General features: G+C 36.2%; 1 protein-coding gene across 1 annotated transcript in view; it reads right to left on the bottom strand.

Annotated features, from left to right (window-relative positions):
- The window catches only part of LOC127672482 (cytochrome P450 3A13-like), a 51,770-nt gene extending 32,708 nt beyond the window's left edge, over nucleotides 1–19,062 (bottom strand). The window contains 5 exon segments of the mRNA XM_052167626.1: nucleotides 2,443–2,542; nucleotides 8,949–8,971; nucleotides 8,973–9,002; nucleotides 17,385–17,478; nucleotides 18,992–19,062. Coding sequence (XP_052023586.1) covers nucleotides 2,443–2,542; nucleotides 8,949–8,971; nucleotides 8,973–9,002; nucleotides 17,385–17,478; nucleotides 18,992–19,062 — 318 coding nt within the window.
- Nucleotides 19,063–19,692: the final 630 nt, after the last annotated feature.

Genomic DNA, 19,692 nt, shown 5'->3' with positions numbered 1-19,692 from the left:
ACCCATACAGACACATACCATATATTCTTTCATATATATGGTTCCTAGACCCCAAACTTCATATGTGAATATACAATAAAGAGTAACCACTGAAAGTAGAAGAGTAGACGGGACCATGGCTAGGGAAACTCCCAGGAGGAAAATAACAGGATGCATGGTATACATGTAATATGAAGGACAAGTGGATAAATTAAAAGAGAATTTTAATTGTAGAGATGAGAAAAAGGAAACTACAGGGAATAGCAAATATTCCCTGTATTTAAAATGTAACTGACCCACACACAGTGGATATCAGAAAGGTGATCTAAAAACTTATAAGAGGATGCAGCAATGAGTAGGCCCATCCTGCTATGACACCTATGAAACACAACAAATACTATTACAAGAAAATGCTAATAAAATATAATAGCAGCATTAAAAGATTGTTAGTAATTATATATATATATATATATATATATATATATATATATATATATATATATATATATATATATATGTATGTATGTATATATTAGTAATCAATAGCTGACTAGTTGGACTCAGGGCCTGCTCAAAGTAAGAAAAATACTTACTGGTACTGGAAACCTAGCTAAATATGTGTGGCTATTGAGGATTCTATAAGTGATCCTATTACTATCACCCTACCCTACCAGAGCAGTATGCTATGCCACTGTCTTCAAGTTTTTTCATTGTATCCACAGAAAAGTATAGATCTCAATCTTTGTCAAGAAGTTTCTTTGAAATGTAAATGACAATTACAGAAAACCACAGCTAGTCATTATGGAGAGGAATAATTTCACACTGCTCTCCTACCTTATTGATACCATCATAACAGAGTTGCTGCACCTAAGGCTAATAGAACATTGTAGAGGTATGGCCAGAATTTTAAAAGCCAGAGTATCAGGAAGATTTTTTGTGAGATTGTGCCTTCTAGCTATACCAGGGAAGCTACAAAATGCAAAATCAACAACATCATCACCTAAACAAGACCTGAAAACTTTCATCAAATGGTGATGTAGGGAAAATTTTAAACTCCTAGATGAAGAGCCAGAGAGGGACAACCAGTCTTCTCCTGAGAGTCATCTGTGATTGGTTGTTGAATGATGAGTAATCATCTCTAGAAACATACATATGCTTGCCACATTGAACAGTATAATCAAGTTGTACTTATGCATTTTTCATCTATATATGCAACAAATTAAAGAGTCATGCAAGTTTCATTAAGATACTTGAAAATAAAGGCAGGCTGATTTACATGAGTCTTAGATAAGCATGATCTACTGAGTGAACTACAGAATAGCTAGGGCATATATTGGCCCTTGTTCAAAAAAAGGAAAAAGAAAGGAAGATGAGTGTGTGAATTTGAAATAGAGTTTATGTGGGAATATGAGGGGAGTGAGCAGGAAATAATAAATGGTATAAATGCAATTTAATTAAAATTTACAAATTGTCGTGCTAAACTCTTTATATAAAAAGGTCTGTATTTGAATGATGTTACCATTTTTTAGATAAATATCTCTGTCATCACAGAAAACTGTGAATGCTGCGTTTGAATATATGCACTGACACTAATAAAGAATAAAAACACACTTCTAAAATAAACACATATACATACATATACATGCACACACATATGTATATGATATATCTTTATCTGTATATATGTGTATATTTGTGCAGTTTTGCCTAGTCTAAAGGATATCAGAAAAGCACTAGCCTTATCCTTAGTTATTATTGCCAGTTTTCCTTGGGGAATAGCTGAAATAAAAATAAGGAGGCCTGTCTTTGGCCTTCGGCAGCAAAGCTGCTAAAATCAATTACTGACTTCTGCTCTGTAATCTTGTTTGCTTAACTTCTCTGCTGATAAGTGTCACATTTTCACTTCTACCTGATTAGATAGTAAGTTCAGTCCTCTTTAGCCATTAGCTAGAGGTTATAGGTGCAAATGATTTAAAGGAGATTTTCATTTATTTCTGACGATTTTTCCTTCAGGAAGGATGAGCTACCCTTCTCCCCAACACAATAGCACAAAGGCACATAGCACTATGAACATTGTTGGAAAATTATGGTGAAATCATAAGAATTTCAAAATAAAATGTTTGTTTGTTTGTTTGTTAGTGCTGGAGCATGAAACATGAGCAAGATAAATGTGCTCCTGGGCAACAATACCAACTTTTCATTGTAAAATTTTTAAATGAATGCTCACATTTTAATTTTTTACATTGTCAGATTATAATTACAATATTTTTGCAAGTACTCCTTCCTTCTCTTTTTCATATTCATTTGGTTTTGTAATAAATGTTTCTCCATGCATATATGCATATGTATATAATATTCTATATAATATATATAACTAGATTATATATATATATATAACTAGATAAAAAGATAAAAATCTGTTCAGTATGCACAATGTTTACATGTTGAAAACCAAATACCTACAGGTCGATTTGTAAAGATTGAATAACATTCCTTCACAAAAACCGTCTTGATCATTTCTGGATCTGTGATAACCAGGACAGGGGTCATCCCGTCATGTAGCCTGTTTTGGGAAAACAGAGATGATTACACCAGTTTGATCCAGAACAATGAAAAGAATATTTTTTCTCTTTTTTTATTCGATATATTTTTATTTACATTTAAAATAATTTCCCCTTTTCTGTTCCCCCACTACCCAAAAGTCCCATAAGCCCCCTTCCCTCCCCGTGTTCTCCCACACAACCCTTCCCACTTCCCTGTTCTGGTTTTGCCTTATACTACACTGAGTATTTCCAGAACAAGGGGCAACTCCTCTGTTCTTCTTGTACCTCATTTGATGTGTGGATTATGTTTTGGGTATTCCAGTTTTCTAGGTTAATATCCACTTACTAGTGAGTGCATACCATGATTGGTCTTCTGATACTGGGTTATCTCACTTAGTATGATGTTCTCCAGCTCCATCCATTTGCCTAAGAATTTCACGAATTCATTGTTTCTAATGGCTGAATAGTACTCCATTGTGTATATATACCACATTTTCTGTATCCATTCCTCCATTGAGGAGAACCAATTGGATTTGACTGATATTTATAGAACATTTCATCCTAAAGCAAAAGAATAGACCTTTTTTTTTCATCACCTCATGGTATCTTCTCCAAAATCGACCATATAATTGGTCACAAGACAGACCTCAACAAATATAAGAAGATTGAACCAATCCCTTGCCTCCTATCAGATCACTATGGAGTAAGAGTGGTTTTCAATAGCAACAAAAACAACAGAGAGCCCACATACACATGGAGGCTGAACAATACTCTACTCAATGACACCTTGGCCAAAGAAGAAATAAAGAAAGAAATCAGAGACATTTTAGAATTTAATGAAAATGAAGGCACAACATACCCAAATCTTTGGGACACAATGAAAGCAGTGCTAAGCAGAAATCTCATAGCCCTGAGTGCCTCCAAAAAGAAAATGGAGAAAGCATACACTAGCAGCTTAAGGTCACACCTGAAAGTCCTGGAACAAAAAGAAGCCAATTCACCCAGGAGGAGTAGAAGACAGGAAATCATCAAACTTAGAGCTGAAATCAATCGAGTGTAAACAAAGAGAACCATACAAAGAATCAATAAATCCAGGAGCTGGTTCTTTGAGAAAATCAACAAGATAGATAAACCCTTAGTCAGACTGACCAAAGGGCACAGAGAAAGTATCCAAATTAACAAAATTAGAAATGAAAAAGTGGGATATAACAACAGAAACTGAGGAAATTCAAAAAATCATCAGATCCTACTACAAAAGCCTATACTCAACACAACTAGAGCATCTGGAGGAAATGGACAATTTCCTAGACAGATACCAAATACCAAAATTAAATTAGGAACAAATAGATCATCTAAACCGTCCCATAACCCCTAAAGAAATAGAAGGGGTCATAGAAAGTCTTCCAACCTAAAAAAGCACAGGACCAGATGGTTTCAGTTCAGAATTCTATCAGATCTTCAAAGAAGATCTAACACTAATACTCTTCAAACTATTACACATAACAGAAACAGAAGGAACACTACCAAATTCCTTCTATGAAGCCACAATTACACTGATACCAAAACCACACAAATTTCCAACAACGAAAGAGAACTTCAGACCAATTTCCCTTATGAACATCGATGCAAAAATACTCAATAAAATTCTTGCCAACAAAATCCAAGAACACATAAAAATGATCATCCACCATGATCAAGTAGGCTTTATCCCAGGGATGCAGGGTTGGTTCAATATTCGGTAATCCATCAATGCATTACACTACATAAACAAACTCAAAGAAAAAAACCACATGGTCATTTCATTGGATGCTGAAAAAGCATTTGACAAAATTCAGCATCTTTTCATGTTTAAAATCTTGGAAAGAACAGGAATTCAAGGCCCATACCTAAACATAGTAAAAGCAATATACAGCAAACCAGTAGCCAGCATCAAACTAAATGGAGAGAAACTTGCACAATCCCTATGAAATGAATCTTGATCTTCTGTAAGAACAATTGTTCTTCAATACTGAGCCATCTCTACAGCCCCAATACCATTAACAAATGACAAGTGGTAAAATTTGCAAGGAACTTTTCCTTTGGGAACATTAGAAATATAGAACATTTCACTATCATTGAAGAGGGCCAGATTCTCTCCTCTCCCTTTTGCCCTCTCCACTTGATGTGAACTGAGTTCAGGAGCTGGCACCTGCTGGAGGTCATGAGATCAGAAAATCTTGCCCCAGTGGTGTGTGTATAAGAGAGTTGGCAGGCTGATCTTTTCAAATAACTCTCAGGTCCAATACAGGATTCTAAATTGGCCCAACCTGACAGTGACTCCTCCAGGATCTGGTGGGGTACATGATTGGGCCAGTTCTATAGATGAAAAAAAAAAAAACCCGGCTCTCCATGACACAGATAATGACAGAATATTTGAGAGATGTCGCAGTGAGGTTCCAGATTTGATAGTATAGTAGAAGCCAGAGGACTAGGACCAAACCAACAATTCATTACAATGAACATTTCCAAGCAAAGAAGTGTGAACAAAATTTTATCTTGTGGGACACTCTCTGACACATAAATGCTTCCACAATGAGATTTTATTATTTTTTTTCTGTTGAGGGTAGGTCACAAGGGTTGAGGGTGGGTATGAGGAGAGAGGGTGCTGAGTTGAATTGGGGTGTATGATGTGGTAAGAAATTCAGAAGGAACCAATAAAAAGTTAAATCCAGCAGAGATTGCATGACATTCGAACACATTGTTCTTAGTGATCATGGCAATGCAACTGGCCTTGTGATTACTACTGAGATTGCTGAGGATGGAATCTCTTATACCTTTGTTGTGTCATACAGAACATTGATGTTACTTCTTCTCAGACTGTAACCAAATTACAAGCACCTCTCATAGGGAGGTTCTGCTGCTGTTGGCTTAGTTATCACACAAAATAATTAATGAAACATGCCTAAAGACAATAATATGATTTAACACATACTATACCTGTACTTTAAAGTTAGTTGTATGTGTTGTGAGAAAATATCCATATACATTCCTGTTAAATAGTCATTGTCTTGTAATGAATGCAGTAAAAAGAAAAGGAAAAGAAATTTCAGCTAAGTGTGATGCCACAGACTTTTAAGACAAGTAGCCAGGAGGTAGTCATAGAAAACAGTGATGTCTGGGCTATAGAAACTTACACTTCTACCTTGGATATGTGGAGATCTAGTCTCAAAAAAATAACGAGAGAAAGCCCAGGATGCAGCAACCCTATGGAAAGTATTACAGGCAAGTAAAGGATCCTGAGATTGAGAGAAATGGTCTTTCCCAGGGAAGAACACATCAACTAATTACACAATTCCATGTAGTCAGACCATAATACATACATAAAATTAAGACTTACTGAGCATGTTGTGATTATATATATATATATATATATATATATATATATATATGAATTCGTTTGCATGTACAAATTATATACTTGAAGGGAGAAAAGGAAAGGGAGGAAGGAAGCAATTATAACCTCCATCAAAAATGAAGTAATAACAATACGAAGACCACACTGTATAAGTTTGTAAACTAAACAAATGTAATAACTATAAATATGCCCATTTTCAGCAGGCCCTGTACTTTGTCTGGGCATCATAACAGTATAGGCACAATGTTTTTATACATTGTGCTAAATTTAGCCTCAGTTATTCAAATGCTTACTTTTCTGACCTCATAAATTGTCTCAATGCAGACATGTTACTGTTATGTTTATTACCAAGGATCTCCCTCTCAAGTTTGTGTAAACAATTCTTATCATTTCTTCTCTGACTTGTCAAAAATACTAACCACCCAATGGCTGGGCAGAATGTAGAATAGGGCAGGATAACTTCCATGCATAGAATGGAGAGAATGAGAAAGAATTCACTTTTCAGATTAGCTGACAGGATGGAGGAATCGGAGCCATGGAGAAGTGGTCAAAGAGCCAGATTAAAAATAATATGCAAGTATCATGGGATGTGAGTGGGAGGAAGTCAGATCCACATAGGAGAAAAGGGTGGATCATTTAACTGTTCAGCTAATGAGGTATAGATGTGAATAAATGCCCTTTGTTCTGTGTAGTCATTGGAGAATACCATAAGGTAAAGAAGTACAGCTGTCCGATTAATTCACCATGTACATTTACATTATATATAATTCATTTACATAATAGGGGTGGCCCAGTTTAAGGGGCATAGTTGAGCTAACCCAGGGTAAGAGCATGAGAAAGCTGGTTATGACAATCCTGCTGTGCAATGAATGAAATGGTGGGGTGTGGATGCCCGCCTCACCATCTGCAGCAGTCAAGAGAACTAGATGGGGGGGGGGGTCATGAGAACAGATGAGCTGGCCCTGTTTCTCAATGGACACAAAGCTCAGAAGAAGAGACCTTTGTAGGACAAATCTGTTTGTGCACTGTGTGAAATTTATACTTGTGTTATTCGAATACCAAGTTTTCTGTCTTCATATCTTATTTCAATCTGGACATGGAATTGTAAAGCTTATGTCAATAATTTCATGACTAAAATTTTTGTCTTACCATATTTTCTCTGTCATGTCAATAAGAGCTGATCACCCGTTTGGTGTGTAGAAAGAGAGAGAGAGGAAGACACATTCAGATTGAACCATGAGGAGAAAGGAGGGAGTTCATGAGAGTTCAGCAGAAGCATGGAAGGCTCTAAATTAAAGTATTATGCAGATTTTGGCTTGAAGGTATCCAGGTTTGTTTAAGGGAATGAACAAGATCAACTAGATGTGGGGGCATGAGAACAGATGAGCTGGCCCTGTTTCTCAATGGACACAGAGCTCAGAAGAACAGACCTTTGTAGGACAAATCTGTTTGTGCACTGTGTGAAATTTGACTTCCCAGGAATTGAGGTGAAGCTTTAAAATAAACCTTGGTCTTTCTGTTTTATTATTGGAGAACTAGCTTGAATAAAGAAAAATGTCCATCATATTAATGTACAACTTACATTAGTTATATTAAAATGAACAATTAGAGGCCTTACACCTCACCTGAGCAGCCCAGTAGAGCTGGCCATGGTTGAGGGGATGCAGGTGATTCATCCCTGAGGATGAGATTGAGCCAGAGCTGTCTCTACCACTCATCTGCGATGATGTGCAGTGGGTGATGGGGAGGTGCCCTACTCCTTTCCCCCCTCATTAACTGTGGTCATAAGAACTGAAAAACTGGCCCCATCCATGATCTGCTGCAGCACTGGCAAGTATTAGTCCTGCATCTTGCCTGCACAGTGTAGATCTGATTCTGGAGATGCGGATGTGAGTGAGCCATCTCATGGAATGAAAGAAGTAAATCTGATCCTGTGTCTTGTTGATGGTACCATTGGGTGGCAGGGCTATAGCAATGCTGGTAAGCTCACCCTTGTAGTGTGGATACGGGATAGCCAGTGGGATAACTAGCTCTCTTACTATCCAGGCCTTGATCCTGGGCTCTGAGATGGCTTACATCTAAATCTACATCATCTGCTAATTACTCAAACACATGAATTGGCCAGTCCTTTTTCAAGGTTTCAGAATTTCCTTGACACTTTGCAACAACAAAATAACTGGGAGAAGTCCCAATGAGGATCCAATATTGATGGTGTCACACAAGCCAGAGCCCTCAAACCAGACCAATGACTCATTGCAGTGAACATTTGTAAGTAAAGATGTGAAGACAAAGGGATATAGTGTGGGACACGGAGAAAGATAATGTAGTTTCCACAATGAGATGTTTTCTATGCATTGTTTTTTGACATTGCTGTCATCATCATCATTTTTGTCCTCAGTAGTGGTGAATTGCCTGTGTGTGTGTGTGTGTGTGTGTGTGTGTGTGTGTGTGTGTGTGTGTGTATGTGTGTGTTTGTGGTTATTTTGTGGGGAGGTTTGGTTGCAAGGATGAGAGGTGGATATGAGGGGATAGTAAAATTAGTATTAGTGGGATGGCCTATGTGAAACTCATAAGTAATCAATAAAATGATTTAAAAACACAAAGAAAAAGAAAAATAAATCCTGTCTTTGAGAATACTGGAAATATTTTTATTAAATTCTTTTCTGGTGCCTAAGTGAGGGCAGGAGAAATACTTTTAAAATTATATTCATGTTTTAGTTTTGTCTAAATTAATACATTTTACACAACAAAAATCCTAATTAATAACAAATGGAGCCAAGACCCCTTATATGACAGTGAGTAAAAGTAGGACCATGTTGCTAGATCATTAAATGATGCAGAAAAATCATGACCTACAATGTTCTAATTCAGACTGAATTAAAACATACTTACAGAACTCTTGGCAGGGCAGACTTTCACACACATTAAAATAGGTCAATGCAACCCAAGATACTCAAGACTGACAGAGTCTTCAGCTCGGTTGGTTTCATATCTTAGCAAAAACATATATTAGACATTTCCAAACTACTTACGTCCACATATCTCCATACTTTTTTTCGGAATTCTACGTCACATTTCCACACACCCTGGGAAAACAAATTAAAGAGATCATTATTTTTATACACATTTGGCCCCTAAGTGAGAAACCAATGACCCAGTAACCAGGAAATTAGTCTCATTGTATACATTCCTAACTTGCAAGTAATACAAATCCTACAGAATTCTCTGAGACATGTCAGGCATTTAAATATATTCATGATTTTGTTTCTGAGTATTGTACATTCCCAAATGTGTCCTCCTCTAATAAAACTATATGCTAACTGCTTTAATCTATGGCAGTTTCTTTGGTTATGCTTTGTGAAGTTCTGAAACACATTAGTCTTTCACATTTTGATTCATTAGGCATCAAGAATCAGGGAGACTGACAGGAATTTTCAAAATCTCTTTGCTTCTCATTGCTTACTGCCCTTTCACTCACCCGATGATTTCTCTAGGATTTTAATATCCTCAGTAAAGTAAAGACAATATCGATGCCTATAGCATATTAGATTTATACTAGAAATTAAGTAGAGGCAAATGATTTTGCCTTCTGGTGCCTCTGTTAAACATCAAAAGATGAGGAGTTCTTCACTGACATAAGGTAAACAAAGTTAAAAGCTTGATCTCAACTGTTACCACTGAACCCTGAGTTGTGGGAGGAATCACTGTAGTCATTAAGTGGTTATTGTAACTTTTTTGAGATAAAATCCTATGTACCTCATCCTGAATCAATCCCTGTGTATATAAAGCTGAACTTGAATTTCTGATCCTATTAACTGTTGGTATTATAAGTGTGTGGCATCATCCTATATTTTACATGATGCTGGGTCCGGTCTAGCTTAGGGATTAGTCTGTTTCAGGCAAGCCATATACATAAGGCATTTACTTCTTCAGCCACTGTGAATTTCAACTGCATGAAACTATGAGCCTGCCAGATGTTAAAACCCATCCTGTAGAGCACTTCTCCAGGGCTTAGAGCTATTCTGAACCAAGGCATGCTCAGAGACCCTAAAGAAAGGATAAAGAGAACATTACATTTGTGTCCTTCTACACAAGCAGACTTCCTAAGTTATAGTCTAGGGATAAAGACAGTGCATTGCAGAAGTTGAAGTTGTAGTTCCAAAGGGTTTTGACTTTTTCCTGAGCTGTCTGAATGGCAGATGTGTCTGAACTATCCTAGGTTGTTTGCGAAAATTGTCTGATTTAGCTCTATGGTGACCTTGATCATTTTCCCCTACATGTAGCATGTAAGAAGGTATGCTGCATAAATTTTCAACATAAGTCATTATTTTATGGAAGACAACCTGTTCAGAGCTATGTTCCTTCTATATTTCTGTTCCATGATTCTTTCCCTAATCATCTTATCATCTTGCCCTTTGGGAATCCTCATTCTTTCTATTTGACTTATGTGTTGCTCAATATGGATTCTGAGATTAGTAGAAATAATATTTGTTAAATGTCAGACTTGTGTATATGTAAAATAGAATGGGTGGTGAAATCACTGAGAGAAAGGATGGCACCCTCACTATTATTGTGTGAAGACAATGTTTGTTTTGAGCTTTAGTAAAGTTCCTTTTATGAATACGTGACCCCTTGCATTGGGGAATAGTTTTTCAGAATTGAGACTTTGTCTGTGTGGATTTTTCCTTTGATGAATATGAAGTTTCTTCTTCATCTATTTTGGTTGAAAGTCTATTTTATTGGATATTCAAAAGGTGACTCTAGCTTTTTTCATGGGACCATTTGCTTGGAAATTTTCCTAGCATTTTACTTGGAAGTAGTGTCTGCTTTTGTCAGTGTGTTGTGTTTTTTGTATGCAATAAAAATGCTGGATCCTTTTTACATATCCAATTTGTTACCCTGTGTCTTTTTATTGTGGAATTGAATCTATTGATGTTGAGACACAAAAAAGACCAATGATTCTTAGTTCCTGTTGTTTTTATTTTGGGAGGGAATATTGTGTGTGTGTGTGTGTGTGTGTGTGTGTGTGTGATTATGGTTTTCTTCTTTTGTGTTTGTTGTGAGATTATTACTTTGTTGTGTTTTCTTGCCTGTATTTTATGTAATGAATTTTTCCCTTCTAGTATCCTCTGTAGAGCTGGGTTAGTAGCAATGTACTGTTTAAATTTGGTTTCATCATGGAATACTTTGGTTTCTCCAACTTCAGTGACAGATAATTTTGTTGGGTATAGTATCCTGGGCTGGCCTTTGTGTTCTCTTATGCTCTGTGTGACACATGTACAGGTCCTTTTGTTTTTTTTATCACCCCTGTTGAGAAGTTTGGTGTAATTTTGATAGATCTGCCTTCATATGATACTTTGTCTTTTCCCCATATAGCTTTTAATATTGTTCTTTGTTCTGTAGATTTAGTCTTTTAGTTAATATGTGAGGGAAAGAATTTCTTTTATGTTTCAATGTAGTTGCTGATTTGTGGACTTTTTGTATGTTTATGACCATCTCTTTTTTAGGTTAGGGAAGTTTTTTCTATGATTTAATTGAAGATATTTTCTGGGCCTGAATTTTTACCCTATTCTATTCCTACGATTCAGAGGTTTGATCTTTTCATTGTGCTGTGAATTTTCAAGATGTTTTGTATGAGTATGAGGAGCCTTTTACACTTTATATTTTCTTTGAACAGTGTGTCAATATCTTTTTTGGTATATTCTATTCCTGAGATTCTCTTGTCCATCTCTTGTATTCAGCTGGTTGTGCTTGCATTGTACTTCCTTATTCCTTTCCTATTTTTTACATTTCCAGGGTTCCAGGAGATTACTTTATTGTTATTATTTCCAGTTTAGGTCTTGGAATTTTTTGGACAATTCCTTCTCTTGGTTGAAGATGTTTTCCTATGTGTATTTAAGGAATTTATCTGTTTTTCTTTAAGTACTTCTAACTGTTTGCCTGTGCTTTCCTATATTTCTTTGAGAGAGTTATTTATAATCTCATTAAAGGTCTCCAACATTTTCATGAGATGGAATTTTAGTTATGAATCTTGCTTTTCAGGTGTGTTAGGGTAATCTGGGCTGGCTGTGGTTGGAGAACTGCATTCTGATGATGTCGAATTACATTGACTTTTGTTACTTAGGTTCTTGTGCTTGCTTTTTGTCATCTGGTTTTCTCTGGTATTAACTGCCCTGAGTATCTCTGACAGGATTCTGCCTCCTTGGAAAAACGCAAACAACTGTAACATGGGTGAGAGCAGGTCTCCTTGGAGGAAGGCAGTGCTTTCTCTTGTTTTGTACAGTCTACTCTATCCCTAGTCAGAGGAGGCCTACTGTGTCCCTGGTTTGCCTCTCTTCCTTTGTTCCTGGTTAGGGGAGACTTCCTGTATCACCGGTTAGGGTGAACCACCTGAGAGACAGTCAGACGTTGGTGCATAAGGTCAGGGCTTGTCTCAGTTGCATGAGGAGATACAGACTAGAGGGAAGATTGGGCTCCCACAGAGAAGATAGATACACTCTATGGCTTCACTGACTCTTGACAGGTAGCTCTCCTTGGCATATCATATTCTGCAGATATTTTAGTTCAGATTTGTCAACATTACATTCTAATCATTTTATCCTTTGTATGAAGTATACAATCCCCACAGCAAGTACTGTGTTTCTTAGTGAGAGTCATTCTGGAATGGCTGATGTTATACTTGAAGTAGACTTTGTACTACTTCACCCTACTTTGTATGTTTCAGTTATGTCTTCTCAAAGCATAGACTGTTTTGCATTCCTTTATCCTCTTAATATTTACTCTGACAGTGTACATGCCTGGCATGTTGCTGATATATTTCCTGGGATCTTAGAAAATTTACTGAGGATGAAAAGATGCTTCACTTGTCTCAGCATGTCCAGCAACAGCTTCAGAACCAGGAGATTATCTTTATTTTCTTCAAAATCTTCAAGCACTTGACTTTCTGCTTCCTTGGAAAGAAGTCAAGCAGTATACCCAGCTTCCTATTATTTCATTCAGATATTTGGTGTGTCTTCTCAGTTTAAACAAGCTACAGACTCAGTCAAGTCTCCATCATACCTCTGCTATGCCTCAGTCTCAATTTATTTTTCTAATGCTGTGTGCAGTTTAAGGCTACCAGATTTTCTCTGGGACCAAGTGAGCTACCAGCCCCCAACTGATTTCCTTTTTGTTTTTACCAGTCTGTAGCTCTGGGAGGTGATAATTCTACCTGCCCCTACGAATCCATGGACAAAACACACACACACACACACACACACACACACACACACACACACACACACAGTTTGTTCCTTTCCATTTTTTTAATCGATATATTTTTTATTTACATTTCAAATGATTTCCCCTTTTCTTCATTTCCAATTCATCTACCTGGCACAACTTCTGGGTGCTGATGTCTTTCACCTGGAAAAGTGTGCTCTTATAAATTTATTGTCTCCATCTCTTCGCCTACCCTAAACTTCAGTGGCTATTCCCAACCATCTTCTGTGAAACATCTCTGACCACCCCCCTATGGTAGTGGCCACAGACACCAGCTCCCCTTGAGAACTCATATAGTTGCTATGTACTTTCTCCAAATATGCCAGAATCCCCCCTCTGCTTCTTTGAATCTGCCTTTTCATCCTGGTATGTGGAAAATCTGACTGTATTTTTTCCCAGAAATTGGCCCCTGGTGTGCCAGACTGACAAATAATGAACCTATTGAGGAGAACAGGACCATCAGAATTGCCCTCCTTCAGTCTAGAGATCAGGTATGGCAAATTGTCCTGATCATGTAACCTATCTGCCTACTGCTTGTTATGGTGCAAATCCCCAAGGCTTACAATCTTATAGTAGATAGATATTACAGACATATCATTTCTTGAAAGCCACAAATGTAACACATATCTGGGTTACTCTACATGTTTATCCAAATGACAAGAAATGCTAGTAAGCATTAGTTTACTAATTGCCTAGAATCATTTTCTATAGCTAGCCATTGCAAATGTTAAAAACAATTAATATTCCTGCATACACTTTTGGTGCCTTTAAAATTTTGTGCCATCTTTAGTATTATACATATAATTGGCCTGTCTTACATTCCTCAAGGGCGAAAAATTGTAAGTGGGTCTTTTAAAGTGTTTCTTGAAAAGAAAAGGAATTGTACATATACCTGATTACTCCTAAAAATATTTTCAATTTTAATTCATTTATATCTTTTTTTTGAGATTTGATCGACAAAGATATTTTATGGCAGACATGCTCCAGATATAGAGGTGTTTATAGAAAGTTCTTGCTATAGGGAAACAGTGTGGTCCTGACTCTGTGCTTACATAGGGAAGTAGATATATTTGTGTGTTCCCAGATGCAGCTTATGAAGCAGCTTGGGTATCAAAGCACCTTTTCAGACATCCCTATTTTTTGTAAGCATCTGCTGTACTATGGGTGCCAGAAAATGGAGATGCAGATGATGATAAGTTTGAAGTCTGGTTGGTCATACTCCCAACTTGGTGATAGGTTAAATGTCTCACTGCAGAAAAAAAAAAAAATGTGTGCGCTATGTGACAAGGCAGCCTGTTACTTACATTCAAATAATTTTTAGGAATTCTGGCATTACTTTTTGCCACTTCCATTGAAGGTGATGAAGTCTACTGCGCCTATGAATCTGACATCCATTTTGACACATAGACACTTAAGCCTATGTACTAATGATATGATATTTACTGTGCAATTCTGATGTTCCAGTGCTCTGTCTGCACTGGAATATCATGAATTATTTGCATTTTCATTGTTATATCAGTATGGATGTTCTCATTTGAGTGACTGGCGAGGACTATTATTTTAGTATCCATGTGGGAATAAGGATAGAGTTTATCAAACATCACCAACTTACTCATCACCTGAGTTTTCTAGTTTCTGATCAATTCAATTATCCATTGGATAGACAATGCCCAGAATATGGTGAGATTTCTGTGCTTTGGTTCAGAATAAAATTCCCCTTAAATGGCATACTCCATGGTTCAACAGTATTCCTTGCCTCTTAGTAGATAGATGATCCTAATGTGCTCACCTCATCTGACTAAAGATAACTTCTTAGAACCTGCCCATTGGATATTTCCTATTATACCATAGTCAGGGGAAGTGGTGAAAAGGACCTTACGCTGTTCGATGTACACCTGGAAAATGAGATGATCTATTCAAGCAAGGACAAACCATGCCATAGGCATCATTTTATATTTTACATTACCTATTCTGTCAACCCTCCATATATTGAAGTGAGTGAGAATATCCCTATGCAAGAGAATGAGGGACACTTAAAAATTACTTGGGTCAGTTTTATTATTTCTGTGAAAACTCTGCTCATTCAGGCCTTATTTTACTTCAACACCCTTCTTTTGATATGGTTCCTGTGCACCTTAATGGCACATTAAATATGATTTTGATAAACACATTCTCTGTTAATTCTGAATTTGTGATTGACACAAATTCTCTAGTATTTTACTAAAAAGTATTTCTACATCACATTTTAATTATAACTTTTGCAGTGCTAATAACAGTCAAACCAGAGGCTGCTGTCAGAATGGCCCTTGTCCTGCAAGTGTAAACTACCCGTTTTGTTAATCAGCTTTTTATAATAGCTCTGTTGCTTCATCATCACAAGAAGAAATGTATAAAGCCAAGAATTTAAATGTTATTAAAATTGTGGTGTTTTACCTAGGAGATACTAAGATGTCAGTTACAATTACTGTTTTGCTGGCTTTAGATACCTATATGTTTCTCTTCTAAGTAATGAGGGGGCAAGTGAGAATTGAAATGTGATAGAAGTATACAGCATTTATACAGGGAATATAGCACCAGGATAATGTTAGTTTAGACTTCCTAACCATCAATCAAATTGTTAAATACCTGTGCCAATTTTGTTGCACATTCAATTTCTCTTTAGATGTTACTAAATATATATTACAGTCTGTAAACATGTGATATCTTTGTCATTTCTGCATATTTGTTGAGTAGTATCCTCAAATTACTTTTGTTGGGATGCTTTGATAGTATCAGGGGGCCTTTTTTAGTGTATCGAGTGATAGTATCTGGGGCTTTTAAACATTTAGGTACAAATTACTCATCTGGATATAAAATCTAAAAAGAGTGGTACTATTTGATACATACTGATACAAAGTTCTTCCAGACAACATAGTCAAAGTCCAAACAGACTAGTCTATACAGAAAATACAAACAGTTCAAGTTGTTTCCAGGAACAGTTTCCACGAGTCTCTATCTCAATCTGGTGCTATGACCTCTAAGCAGTCAAGGATAAAGTTTCTGGGATTCAAAACTTTCCCTCAGCCCATGGTTATCCCAACAAGTGTATTTCAAATACATAAAGAGGAGATCATCAAAAAAATGATGAGGTAAGTTATTGCTTTTTAAAGTGAGGTCTAAAAGTGTGGAATTCTTTGGACCTTAAACCTTCATTTTGGAAGAATCATGATATAATGAGTAAACATTTAACACGTTGATCTGTTGTTAAAAATGATGTGCCAGAACTCCAACGTTAGAAAGCATACACAAAATGTTTATGTAAATAAACATTTCAAAATTGTTTGTATGTATGTACATGTACATGTATTTGTATATATGCATGCATTTACACATATTACACACTACACACACTACTTCTAAGTATTTTCATATTTGTCAAATCATGCTTTTATTAATAATTTTGTATAAATCTTCTTCTGTTTTGAGAAACAAAACTCATGATATGGTTAAACATCTGTGGTTCATAGCAATTATCTAGTCTCCCATATTCCAGTTCCTTAGAGTTATACGCAGTGTCCTATTTTGTAGTTAAAAGGAGTAAAGTCAAATCTTCATTTAGGTGGCAAAGCCTTGGCTGTTATGTTTGAAATGAGAACATGGTTAAAGAGTTCCTTTAAGAATTCAAGTATGTGCATATTCCCCAAAAGTACCAATGTGACTCTTGATAGCCATGTGCCAGAGCTACTCAACAAGTAGAGCAAATAATGTAACTGAAATCTAGTTCAAATTGGTTGGGTGTCACTCAGTGGATATATATATATATATATATATATATATATATATATATATATATATATATATATATATATATATGATCCTTTTAATATTGATTAGGAATAATTGTAATTTTCAGGAATCTGTACTGAAAAAGAAACCTAAGTCTTTTATTTTTATACAGTTTACACATCAACATTTTGGCAGCAGGCCTTGGTGTGTCAAGATCGAGGTTTATCAGTTGACCTGACAAAAACCTGTAGTCCCCAACTCAAGTCAATAAATTCCAGGGATAACCTGGCAGTGATGTTGATGCAGCACAAACAATTTTAAAAGCTGAAAACTTTAGCCTTTCATTGCAATGGCTACTGGTACTGGTGAAATTACACAGGGTTTCTTAACACGCATGAAAATGACAGTCACTGCAGCAAAGTAAGGAACTCAACATCACTCACCCTCCTGTAGAAAAGCAATGTCCCAATAAAAGGCAGAGGCTTGGGGCCAGGAATCCCTAGCTTTTTAAAATGTCCATGAGTAGAAGTTCCATATCTAAAACATGAAGGAGAAAACTAGGTCATAGGCATACTAACACAAACACATATATGAATAAACAGATTCATATGCACATGTATAGGTATTGATATATGTAAATATATATTCACACTGGTACTAATTTATGTATATCATTGACTCAATATATATGAGTATATTCATGTGTATATATATTTCTGTGAATATATATTCTTGGGTGCAAATATTGACAGTTACTAGAATCTATTCAGTGAGGACACAGGTGAGCAGAATTTAACATAAACTCTTAGAGTAATAATACCCTTCCCATCCCAACTTAGCATAGACATTTTACGTTAATATTTGATGTTTTAATCCTAGAGTTAATATGTAATACAACTTTATAAGCTAGAGTTTGAAAGTTACTGAGGGTCTCACAAATTTAGAAAGCAAACACAGATAACCAATATGGGTAACATGAATACAAGATCCACAAGATCCCTTGTGAATGTTATATAAGCAGTGAGCTGTGAGACATTAGAGGAACTTTCTGAGTTGTCGTATCTCACAGTCTGCAAACTGTTCAGAGCTTCAAACATTCAGTTGTTGGGATGGAGAGAAGGCTCAGCAGTTAAGAACATTTGCTTCTCTTTCAGAGGTACCAGGTTCTATACCACACACACACACACACACACACACATACACACACACACACCAACTCACAGCATATTATAATCCCAGTACATGGGAATCAAGTACCTTTTTTGACATTCATATTTATCACGCATGTAGGCAAAACAGTAATGTGCACGAATACTCTCATTTAAAGATACAGTAGTTGGAAGTCACCATTTGTTCAGATATGGTAGTTTGTTGCTGCAGATGCCTTTGAGCCATTCATGCCCATGGAAGCAATATTTAAAACAAATTAATGACATAGCACCATAAACATTAGTCTCTCCAAGGTATCATTGGTGACATGGTCATACGATGTTTTCTTCCATTTTCCCAAGAATAGTTGAACAGCACCATGAGTTACCCAAATGATATTACTACTACATAAGTCATCATATATCTGTCTTATTTCTTCCAAGGCTTTCTGTATTGAGTAGATCAGTTAAACGCACTTAATTAACCGACTTTGTAACCCAGCCATCGATATTGAAAACACTTTCTGGACAAACAATCTACCGGCAGAATAATCTTTAAAATGTCAGGTGTAGACATTGTGAGTTCTATATCCTAAAAACTTTGCTATACTAATGTGACAAATTACTGACCAATAACACAAAACCATCAAGATAAATAGTTGAATAACCATTTCAAGCTCGGTCTTCAGTCTCACCACACTGGCTCCTAAACAAGAGTTGAGACAGTATGGCTGAAAAGCTCAATGAGATAAATGATTTAGTTTACATCAGATTTCTTTTATCATCTCTGGCAGTATGAATTTTCATTGGATAATACCTTTTGTTTTCCAAAAGGGAATAAGGACCTAAGAATCATCCCAACTATTGGAATACAAAGAAGAGGAGTCTGAGCCTTTACTTACAGGTAGAGCAGCACGAGGATAGTTGACAACAGTGCCCATGTTTCCATGGAAAAGTTTGGAACCAGGTCCATAGCTTTTATTTCAACAATTCTATTCTCTGACTTTTCCTTGCAGGTAAGGCCTTGAGTTCCCCTTCTGCATCGAGTTGTATATCTGTGCTGCCAATCGGCAGTATTTATGTGCAAGGCAGTAGGTGGAACAATCAATATTGTCAGTTGAACAATGAACTTTGTTTCCTAAGTACCGAAACATGAGTTTCCTCGTTAATTGTCGGTTAACAATTGTTCATTAAAACTGACATTTTGAGTTTTTCCTAGATATTTTCTACAGGTTTTGTAGGTATTTAATAACTAAATCTATGCCCTCAGTAAGACCAAAGATCATGAATATTCTAAATAAAAATTATAGTAATGTGATTGATGCTAAATTTCCACTCTATATTTATGCATTTTCCTACATTGCAAAGTTCATTAAATATCCATACACAAGCTCCATTTGGAAATGTTTATGCACATAAACATTCCATATCTCTGGAACACTTTAAATCCCTTAAAATATGAAGTATCAGATTTCATAACAAAGTTTGACAAAATGCCACCATAAATAAATATATAAATTCATCCTCAGATAAACTACAATGTCTCATGCATTTCTTTCTTTTTTTATGTTTTTTTTTGTTTGTTTGTTTTCCAAACAGGGTT

Source organism: Apodemus sylvaticus, chromosome 22 (assembly GCF_947179515.1).
Source record: "Apodemus sylvaticus chromosome 22, mApoSyl1.1, whole genome shotgun sequence".
Classification (NCBI taxonomy): domain Eukaryota; kingdom Metazoa; phylum Chordata; class Mammalia; order Rodentia; family Muridae; genus Apodemus; species Apodemus sylvaticus.
The sequence above is the reverse complement of the archived record's forward strand: the minus strand, read 5'-3'. Positions and strand labels throughout refer to the sequence as shown.